General features: G+C 36.6%; 2 protein-coding genes across 2 annotated transcripts; one reads left to right on the forward strand and one right to left on the reverse strand.

Moving 5' to 3' along the window:
* Positions 1-323: 323 nt before the first annotated feature.
* On the reverse strand, positions 324-1,589 carry LOC115971735. Its single transcript, XM_031091760.1, has one exon. It carries the CDS (start codon positions 1,411-1,413, stop codon positions 559-561), a length of 855 nt encoding a protein of 284 aa, XP_030947620.1. The 5' UTR covers positions 1,414-1,589; the 3' UTR covers positions 324-558.
* Positions 1,590-7,603: 6,014 nt separating this feature from the next.
* LOC115970249 lies at positions 7,604-8,404 on the forward strand. Its single transcript, XM_031089912.1, has one exon. It carries the CDS (start codon positions 7,604-7,606, stop codon positions 8,402-8,404), a length of 801 nt encoding a protein of 266 aa, XP_030945772.1.
* The last annotated feature ends 3,086 nt before the right edge of the window (positions 8,405-11,490 follow it).

Genomic DNA, 11,490 nt, shown 5'->3' on the forward strand with positions numbered 1-11,490 from the left:
TTAGTAAATCGTATAAATAATATTGATTAATTTGAAACTAAAAAAATGATAAACCAATAAAAATAGCACAGCCATTCTATTATCTTATTATCAACCTCAACATATTGATTAATTGCTTTATTTATTTTCCTACCCCTCTCTTCAACATTTAGAGCTCCTCTTTCTTTCTCTCCTTCCTTTGTTTTAACTATTAATCACATAAATCAAATCCCTTAATATTATGAAATCAAACATTAAATTGATTAATTAGCATTTAAAAGCCCATATTTCATAGCTCTAACAGCTATATTAGATACAAGCGTATGAAGAAGAAAAAAAAAAAGAACGGTAAAATGGTTAATTAGCATTTATCAACCCAATTTTCCATAATTACACAAAAGCATTAGCCAATCAAAAAAAGAACAACAAAAAATTGTGTTGATAAATGCAAATAACCGAATAAAAAGAAGGTAAAAAGGGTCATCAAATCATCAACCCGCACCCAAAAAAACAAAACTTAAAAAAAAAAAATTTAGAGAAAAAAAAATATATGAAAGGATAATAATATTCCTAGTATTTTTACAGCTTATAGATGATAAGAAAGCAAGGCAACACCGCACGAGAATCAAAGACAAGCAGCTCCCCATTGTCCCCACCCACCGACTCGAATCCGACCCGACCATCCAACAACGAGTCGACCCGGAGTTGCTTTGAGACCCTACCCGCTATGACCCGGCAGACCAACATGGCCCTTCTGCCACGACCACCTCCGGCACTCTCGTGGGCCACACCGCTCCCGGAAAACGTGCAAATGGCCGAGCCTTTGGCCCCCGGAAAAGCCCACGCGCCACCTCCACGCGCGTCGTACGTGCCGTTTCCCGACGTGGGCCCCATGCAATGAAACCTCATAACCTCGTTCCCATCCGCGACGCACCGCGCGTTCTCCTCCCATGTGGACCCATCAGTCGGACCACCCGACCCGGCACGACACTTGACCATCTCGCGATACTCTTCGAACCGGGTCACCGTTCTCGACCCGTTTTGGACCTTGAATATCATCTCGATCCGACCCGTGAACGCTTTCGGACTCCAGCTCGTGTGGAAGATAATATCCACCACATTGCGTGAAGGGTGACCCTCGGGTAGCTCCGACAGTGCAGGAAAGAACGGGTCAGGAGCACGGGTAGAACGGTTTGTAGGGACTGAAACCGGTTCGGATTTGACCGGTCGTGGACATTTAGTACCGGGTTCTGGCTTGGGTGACGTGGACTTGGACTTCCTCGGCTTATGCTTTGTGGCGTCAACCACGTCCTTGATGCTCTGAGAGCTCTTTCTGCAACTCGAACTGGGTAAGAGATTTTTCGGGTTCCGGTGATACACGTCCTCGAAAGCTTTCGATTTGCAGTGCAACGACTTGACCCACCCGCTCGCCATTCAAACCGGGTATGGATCCCTCAAGAGATTTTCTCTCTCTGTTTTGTCTAAAAGAGACAGGTTTTGAGGTTGTTCTTGCTATGTGTTGTTGATGATGTTTTCATGTTTATGTGTGTTGTTTTTGTTTGGTGTAAAAAACTGGGAAGAGAGGAAGGAGATGTGAAGGTATATGAGATGGGCGCGATGATGATATTAAATGGTGGGTTTGACATGGTTAAGGTGAAATGACGAGATTACCCTTCTGAAGATTTTGGAATTACCCACGTGTACTCTCTGTCTCTTTCTTCAAGGTAGAGAGAATAGGAACAAAATTCATTTATTAGGAAAAACAAACAATTTTTCATTAATAGGTTTTTGTGAGATAGAGAGGATTAATGATGGCCTTTATTGGCTTCTGATGCATGGGGCATTGCCTTATGGACATTTTATATGAGAGGGTTCAGATTTCAGATATGGATCCACAAGAATTGGTTAGGTTATCATCATTTTGTTCCTATGCTCTAATTTCTTCTCATTATGGGATGGATTAGGTTTTAATTAGTTTAATTGATGTAAAAAAATGTTAATGTTGAACAAGGGAATTGCATTTGAATCTTGTTTTACACAAAAATAAATAAATTGATTGATATTTAATCTTAATGATAAAGAGTAATTATTATTCTTCTAAAAAAAGGAGTAATTATAATAGTAACTTAGTAATGTATCTATAAAAATGAAAAATATATATATATATATATATGGTGGAATAGGAACTTAGTAGCTACTAGACCAAATTAAGAGTCCTAATTTTGCGGTTTTAAAACATTCATTTACCAGCAACAGCTGTTGCTCATTGTTAGAAATGAGAATTCATTGTATCCAAAAAAAAAAAAAAAAAAAAAAAAAAAAAAAGGAGAGAAGTGCCATTTACTAAAGTGAAGTGTAATGCTGGCCACCCATCCTAACAACAAGTGGAACCAAAAATATTTGGTTGTGTTATTGGCTTTTTACCTATCTCTTTTTTTCCACCCTCCATTTATCTCTATCTAAGTTTTTATTTTTCTACTATATTGATCTTATAGGTTACATAGACGAGATCCCACTTAATTTTTTTTAGGACAACAAAATTCAGCAATTAAATCAGCTGACACTCACCCTCTAATATTTTTTAAACAAATTTAAGTGATATCAATTTTAAAAAAAAATGAAAGGTATTTATTCTTTTCTTTTTCTTTTTTCTTTTTTTAAGAAACAAGGTAGTTCATTCAATTTGGCATTTTCTTTAAGGATTATTTACTTAGAGAGATGCTATCTGCACAGCATTTTTACAATATTTTCATAACAAATTATAGGTGGTTAGTTGTTATTGGTTCAAATTTAAACCTACCACTAAGATTACTTTTTTGCCTCAACAATAACAACCAGTAACAACCTGTTATTTAAGATTTGTTGTAAAAATGTTGTGAAAATATTGTGAACGTATCATTTCCCTTTAAGAAAATTGATGTGAAAAGATTTTTTTTTTTCATTGTTTTGGGTAAGAGGATTAGGGATTTTGTGTTTTAATGAAAAATTTATCAACATAACCAAAAAAATTCTTTTAATTATTTCATTATATTTAGAATTGAAATTTATGCAAAATAAAAATGACATTTATTTAGATCAATACTTTATTAATTATGTTAAAGTATGTCGACTTTTTTTTTTAAATCATTATATTAAGACATTAATTGATTTTTGGTGTAGGTAAAAGTAGAACTTAAATCTCTTATTAAAAAATAAAAAATTTTACGAGTTGAACCAACTAGAATTCACGTACACAAATTTATTTGCATTAAACTCAAAAAAAAAAAAAAAAACACTAATCTGCCCAAAAAAAAAAAAAAGGTGTAATGTTCTCAAGTCATGTCATACATTGCCAGTCTCTCAGGTTGATGGCAACGCTACTTCTTTTGAATTTCAAAGAAATTCAACGCAAAGCAAACTCAGCCTCTCACCACATTGGGTAGCTGGCATAGAAAAGAGAAACTCACTACCCTTCTGTGCAGGCCTCTCATAAAGCTTGTTTTGATGTTTTCCTTGATTGAATGTGTTTGTCTTGTTCCTCTGCTGGTTTTATTTAATTAATTTTGAAATAAAATTATGCAACCCGAAAATAAATCTTGTTGTCAAATATAATTCTTAATATTACATTTTAAAATTTTGTATCTTGTTTATATACATTGAGGGCCTAACGTTGTTGGCCTGCCAGCTCATGTGGCCGAAAATTCATTTGCTTAGTAATTATAAGTTTATAACATGATAACTATTTTTTTTAATAGAATTTCAATTCTGATCTTTTATTTAACCATAAGAGACTTTACCTTAAGATGACAATTTTGCGTCTCCCCTCCTTGCTTTGTCTTGAGCGGATTTTCCCCGCCCCGCATAGGTGATGGGGCGGGGATGGGGCAAGATTTTAGCCCCGCCCCTCCTCGCCCGCGTTGCTAAGGGTTATAATTGTAAAATTTTCATACTCTAAAATCATACTATTTAAATAACATATTAATATCAGTTTATTTTATTCTACCCAATGTGGTTCTTTACCTTTATTTTGTTATGTGTTATACTATGAGTTTTTTTTTTTTTTTTTTTTTTTTTTGTGATTGTCTTATTAAACGTTTGGATATATTATTCAATTTTTTCTAAAAATTGATTTGATTTGATGGGATAAATTTAGTTGTAATTTTAAGTATATTTTTATCAATGAAATAGGTTTCATTAAAAAAATTGTACATTGTAGAGCAATTTAACAAAAAGTAGAGTTTTACGGGGTGGAACGGGGCTTCGCAGGGCCCTAAGGGGCCATGATAGGGTGAGAAAGTTTTCTCCATCATGCAGGGGCGGGACGGGAATGGAGCAAGACAAAACCATGTAGGGCAAGGACGAAGACTCCATCCTTCGGCCCCACCCCATTGCCATCCCTCTTTACCAATTGAAATAACTGAAATTTACTATAAAATAACTAAAAAGTGATATTAAGAAGAAGAAAAAAAAAAAGCATAATTTGCTGAGTTTTTAAGTTGAGACTAATACAATATAGCTTTCGCACATTATTCATATATTGTATGTCATCTTGTGATAAAATATTGACAAATTTTTTTGAGAATGGAGTTATTGATAATCCAAAGGATTCGTATACAAAATGTCAAAGAAAAGTAAAATCCGTAACCAAATTGTTCTTGCTCTTCCAATTCTCCTTCATAGACTTTACATATTAACTTTTGTTTGCTTGTTTCTCTTTCTCATTTTTCTGGTTTTCTCTTACTGTTTTTTTCTAGTATTTTCTCTTTCTATTATTGAAAAGCAACAAAAGAACATAACAGAATAAATTGAATACTAAGAGAACAGCGATGGTTAAGACTAGTAAAAGGGTCCCATGGCTCAACTGTTAGACTCAAACTTCGATTAATTGGCAAAGTATAGCGCAAGTTACGCAATCGGATCTTTGTCTTTACTTGTAATAGGAGAAAAATGGAAGGCTGCCTAGATGGTGTATGGTCACAATCTTTGATAGACACCTTATGCTCTATCATACTAGAAAGCAAAACTCTTATAGTTAGATTCTTGACCCTATGCTTGCTTGTTAGGTCAATAAAATTAAACTAAACGTGCTACAATAAATGTAAGTTTGGATAGAGCTGAAAACAAATTTCAGCTAAGTTGGGCGTTTTTCTATGCACGGGACCCGCAAGTACATAATTCAACCAAAAAAAAACTTTAAAACTAAGTCCCACATAGCACTATTTATATTTAAAAATTATTTTGTTACAGTGTTTTCAATTTTCAGCAATAAATGGTATTCAAATAGGCCCTAAATGTAATAGGCTGCATACTATAATGTAATTTCGCATGCACCAAAGGCAATAGGTGGCACCCAAATAATAGTGTTGTGACTGATATTATCTATAAATATATAAAATGAGTAATGCTATGTACACAATATTTTCATAATAAATTATATAGCAAGGCAACAAAGAGGTTCAGGAAGAATTTAATTATGGGGATTAAAAATGCTAGAGTTGAGTGGTTAACCGAGAATGAGGAAATGGGTTGGGAGCTGACAAATTACTATGAAGAGCTTTTCTCCTCTTCAAACCCGAGCCTTACTGTGGAGGCTTTTGAGAAAATCCCATGCTTGGTGACAGAAGAGATGAATGCAGATTTGGTGCGTGATTTTTCAAAATTGGAAGTGTGGGAAGCTTTAAATCAAATGGCACCTTTAAAGGCTCCGGGTCCGGATGGAATGCCTCCACTCTTCTATCAGCATTTTTGGGAGCTTATGAAGTATGATGTAACCAATGCCGTCCTCACTTGGTTAAACACAGGTACTTTACCCGACCCTATAAACCATACTCTTATTACTCTAGTGCCAAAAGTTGCTAACCCTGAACTAGTGACTGAGTTTCAACCTATTAGTCTATGTAATGTTCTCTACAAAATATATTCCAAGGTCCTATCTAATAGACTAAAGAAATTCCTTCCATCCCTAATCATTGAACACCAATCTGCTTTTGCTAAAGATCGCCTTATTTCAGATAATATTATGGTTGCCTTTGAAACCCTCCATCATATGAAGCATCATAGCTCGGGTAGACATGGATTTATGGCCTTAAAACTAGATATGAGTAAGGCCTATAATAGGGTTGAATGGGTTTATTTGGAGAAACTTATGGAGAGAATGGGATTTTGCTCTAGGTGGATTGCTCTTGTTATGAGTTGTGTTAGAACGGTGACATACTCCATTATGGTGAATGGTGAACCCATGGGAATGATTCATCCCAAACGAGGTATAAGGCAAGGGGATCCCCTCTCTCCTTTCCTTTTCCTCCTCTGTACTGAAGATCTACATGCTCTCATTAAACACTCGGCGAGAATTGGTGATCTTAAAGGCTTTTCCTTATGCAAGAGAGGCCCGAAATTAACCCACTTGTTTTTTGCAGATGATAGCTTGCTTTTTTGCAGGGCAACCTATGAGGATTGTAATAATATTTTGAAGTTGCTTGCTGATTATGAGTCGTTGTCGGGGCAAAAGATCAACAAAGACAAGACTGCAATCTTTTTTAGCAAGTCTACATCGAAAGAAGCAAAAGTAAATATAAAAAATCTTCTCCAACATCAAGAAGTTAAATCCTATGAGAAGTATTTAGGGCTGCCATCTTTTGTGGGTAGGGGAAAAAAGGCGAGTTTTGATTATATAAAAGAAAGGGTATGGAGGAAGCTTCAAGGATGGGAGAGCAAGTTGTTATCACAAGCCGGTAGAGAGGTACTCATTAAATTTGTAATCCAAGCTATTCCTTCCTATGTCATGGGTTGCTTCAAACTTCCCATTGGGCTTTGTGAGGATATTGAGGCTATGATAAGAAGATATTGGTGGGGCCAAAGGGGTGATCGAAGGAAAATTCATTGACTCCGTTGGAGTGAATTAATAAAATCTAAGATGGTAGGAGGAATGGGTTTCCGTGATTTGGCTCACTTTAATGATGCACTTTTAGCAAAGCAAGTGTGGCATCTTATCCACAATAAGGACTCTCTCTTTTACAAAGTGTTTAAGGTGAAGTTTTTTCCTCATGGTTCTCTAATTGATGCAAAAGAATCCTCTTCAAGATCGTATGCTTGGAAAAGCATCTTGAGAGGTCGTGATGTGGTCCTAGAGGGAGCTTGTTGGAGGGTAGGCAATGGGAAATCTATCAAAATATGGCAACATTATTGGCTGCCACGAAAACACCCAACTAAGGTAGCATCCCCGATGGTGGAATCTATGGAGGAAGCTACTGTGGATTGTTTGATAGATGAAGGGACACGTACATGGAATGCTGACATGGTAGATGGAATTTTTGCACCGCAAGAAGTAGAAGAAATTAAGAACATTCCATTGGCCCGAGAAGCTACTGAAGACTCGCTGTTTTGGCCACTAGCACAGGATGGAAAGTTTAATTGCAAGCTGGGGTACCGGTTCTTGAAGGAAGCAGAGGATGGTTCTCAAATGGAGGCTCGGCCTGACCATGAAAAAGGCCTATGGAAGAAAATCTGGGCTTTGGCATGTCCGAATAAAGTGAAGAATCTAGTTTGGAGAGCTTGCCGTAACTCCCTTCCATCAAAGAGCAATCTTTTGCGAAGAACTATTATCACGGATCAAACCTGTGACTAGTGTCGGTGTGAAGCGGAAGATATGATTCATGCAGTATGGAGTTGTAAAAACCTGGATGGTGTGTGGGATAAGGACATCACATGGAATTTTTGGAACCAGACTTCTTTTTCCAACTTCAGTGAATTGATGGCTTGGGTATTTGAACATCAACCGAAGCCAGCTCTCTTTGCTTTCACAGTGTGGACCATTTGGACTCAAAGGAACCAGGTGCGCTCTCAACAGCCATGTTGCTCCTTGAACATTCTTTCTCAATTAGCAGCTGAGAGATATTCAGAGTTTCAAGCCATCTTACCGCCACCTCCACCTAGCCGACCACGCATAAGAACACATTGGAAGCCACCCCCATTGGATATCTTCAAAATTAATTTTGATGGAGCCGTTTTTGCCGAAGAAAATTGTTCAGGTGTGGGAGTTATTGTCCGTAACAGAGAAGGCTTAGTGATTGCAGCCATGTTAGAAAAAATTCCCCAACTCCTCCAGCCAATTGAAATTGAGGCTATGGCAGCCACAAGGGCTCTTGAGTTTGCTAGGGAGGTGGGCATCTCAGAAGCTGTTCTTGAGGGAGATTCGTTGCTGGTGATTAAGGCGTTAGAAACCAAGGACGTTGGACTTGCTCCATTTGGTCTTTTGATTCAGGATGCCTACAGTTTCATTCCAGCTTTTTCTTTATTGTCTTACTCTCATACAAAGAGAAAGGGCAACCTAGTAGCGCATGATTTGGCGAAGTTAGCTGTTACTATCCCAAATTGTGTAATATGGATGGAAGATGTTCCATCAGACGTTGTTGATTCTTATCAGGCTGATTTGGCCAGGTTTTCTTAATAAAAGTTCGTAGCATTCATTCTCAAAAAAAAAAAAAAAAAAAAAAAGTTATTATTAGTTTTTCTATAAACCCACTATTGAAATTATTTTTTAACCTAGCAGTAACAAGCGGTAACAACTTATCACATAGAATTTGTTATGAAACTGTTATGAGCTAGACATTTTTAATATATAAAACCAAAATTGTTTGACTTTTAGTTGACCTATTAATATATCCACGTAAACTTTTGAGACATCACAATTTTACACATAATTATTTTAATATATATTAATTAAATTTAAATTCTATTATGTTCTATGTTCATAATGACCTTTAAAAAGATAATCATCATCTAAATGTGTTGAAGTTAAGAGTTGTGGCAGTCTTACACTAGTTTCGATTTATAAAAATTGATGGAGGCAAAAATGGTGTTTGGTGTAACTTTGTTACATAATAGGTATAACAATGTTTTATGTGAGGTCTTTCATTGACACATGACATCAACGTGGATCTAACGGTCTCACAAGTGTTTTTTTTTTTGGGTTCCTATAGTGTTTCCTCAAAACTTTTAACTAGAGACCAATCACTGTTCACAACGAGTGGGCCCATAACGGAGTAAATCGCTGGCCCAGGGAGTTTTTTCAAAGTGTTGATGCCCGAACTTGAACTAGGAAGCTCCTAGTCAAACCCAAAATAGCCACTTTGAAACCGAGTGCCCAACCACTCAGCCAACCCCACTGGGTTGGTCTGACAAGTGTTTCAAGCTCACTCGTTAGACTTTGAATGGACTGAATCATCTGGTTCTGATATTGCTACAACCTTGGGGCATAGCATGCAAATTCAATTAAATGGTTTTCGGGCCTTCCTTGCACCCATAGGTGGGCCTTGATGCTGAGCCTTCGTGGGTTTCTTTTTCTGCTCTTCTTGTGTTGGTTCAATTCAGACACATGGGCTGTACTAATCTTTGGGCTTCACGGGCTGGAACAAGATGGCTTCTTCATATGCTTTATTCCTTTTTGGGTCAGCCACATTAAGCAGCCCATGGGTAATCTGTCTTAAGTATTTGTGAGCCCTCTCTGAAGTTAATTTCAAGTCTTAATTCATCTGGGTAATGGGCCAATCTTTGGGTTAAGGGTCTCAAGATTAGCAATAATTAATGGGCTTTAGAGAATAAATTTGGTGGGCCCAATCTAACAGGTTTTGATATTTATTTTCATGGGTGCATGAGCTATATAAGTGAGCTTTGTGCTGACTGTGACATTTGGGCTTGTTGGTCTATTGTCCAAAAAAATGCCTCTAACAATATTTGGTTTACGAGCACTTGCATAGTTACGGATTCTGTTCCAAATTGGCTAGAACAGCTAAAAAATACTGTGCCGGTAAACAAATGGTAATGAGAATCCATCTCAATCTACATCATGCTGAATTCTGGTCCATTTCAAATCATTTCAGTCAATTTTGATTGGTCATTCCGATCAAATTTAGATTTAATTTTTTAAAATAAAAAAATTTAATCTATTTTAATTTGATTTGATTCTTATTATTTCATTATTGATAATTGATAAGTAAATATGAGTACTAAATATGTATTTTTGTGTGTATATATATAATGAGATATAATCAATTTTTGCAATGAAATGTTGTTTAAGATAGAAATCTAAGCTAATACCTTATACTCTGTAACGATTTCTCTATTTTTTTCCCTCCTTATTGTTTAAATAATAGGAAAGGTTTTCATTACTAATATCCTCAAAATGGCCGTTCCTTAAAACTTATAATGACTAGAGAAAACTTTTTTTTGGTTTTCCTCAAATAATCTTCTTCTCAAAATAATCCAAACAAAGAAACGTATATATTGGCATATAGCAAATTAATTCTACCATCGACCTAGCATGATATAAGGATGAATAAACCAAGAAAGACAAACCCAAAACAAAGGATGAATATGCACATCACTTCCAATTTGGACAATGCCTAAAGTCCAATTGCTATGATGTGTTCATAAACCACCATTTCCTCCACAACTAACATCATCAAGGTTCATTATACGCCTCCATTCTAGTTTAACCACAAAAATTTTCAATCAATAAGGTATTTTTTCGTCACTTCATATCATTCAAGAACCCACAAAATGTCCAAGTTTCCAAGCAATTTTGGCAGCCAAATGTAGCAAATTTTTTTACCTCTTTAGGGTTCACTCCACTCGTCATTGGGTACCCTTTTGATGGCCTCCCATTTGAAAGAGGAAGAAGCTAACGGTGACTACCAAATGATGCCGTTTTTTAGAATTGTATTTAATTGTCTCTATACGGCGTCGTTTGGTTTAGTAGAGTAGCCGTTATAATTGTGACTCAAACGACAGTGTGTTTTGACGAAAAGCTACGACACCGTTTTGACACCAGCAGCCCAGAATTCTTCCTCTCCGTTGTTCTTCTTCTTCCTTATGAACATCCAGATATTTCCTTGTAAAGATATATGTACTTTCTCAAATACAGATTTTTATACTTCTCTCTCTACTGGTCTTGTGTGTGTGTGTGTGTGTGTGAGTCCTCCATTGATGAACCTTGTTTTCTTTCACCATTCACCACCACCACCGCTTGCCACTATGAGCTCTTTGGCTAGCATTGTAAATCATCCACCTTTGTCAACATGCGTATAGACTCGAAGCAGACCCAACAAGCTCACATATTTTCAAGGGGTGAAGATTGAGGTTGGGTTGAGGAGGTCAAGGTCCCATAGATAAGTGGAGAAAGGAACAAAGATCAGGAGAAAAATATTAATGATGAGTGGCAGTGGCACCACATTGAGAGGAACAGGGGAGATTAGATAGCCAAAGAATGTGATCGGATGAAGGGTGGCATGGATAATAGAGTGCCGACCATGGCTGTTCCTAACGAGGAAAAGAAGTCACAGAGGTCAAGGCCATTAAGATTTCCTTCTAAGTTTTCAGGTCCCTAAGTTTTGGTACATTAAATCTTTAGCTAAAATACAAAACACACTCTATATTTCACTAAAATTTAAGTCTCTTAACTTTCTTTTCATTCATTTCAGCCTTATGACTTTCAAGTTTATTTAATTAAAGCTTTTCCATCAAGTTTTGTTAAAT

The sequence above is a fragment of the Quercus lobata genome, chromosome 12 (assembly GCF_001633185.2).
Source record: "Quercus lobata isolate SW786 chromosome 12, ValleyOak3.0 Primary Assembly, whole genome shotgun sequence".
Classification (NCBI taxonomy): Eukaryota; Viridiplantae; Streptophyta; class Magnoliopsida; order Fagales; family Fagaceae; genus Quercus; species Quercus lobata.

Coding starts and splice junctions, on each gene's coding strand:
- LOC115971735 (XM_031091760.1), bottom strand. CDS start 1,413: ATGGCGAGCGGGTGGGTCAAGTCGTTGCACTGCAAATCGAAAGCTTTC.
- LOC115970249 (XM_031089912.1), top strand. CDS start 7,604: ATGATTCATGCAGTATGGAGTTGTAAAAACCTGGATGGTGTGTGGGAT.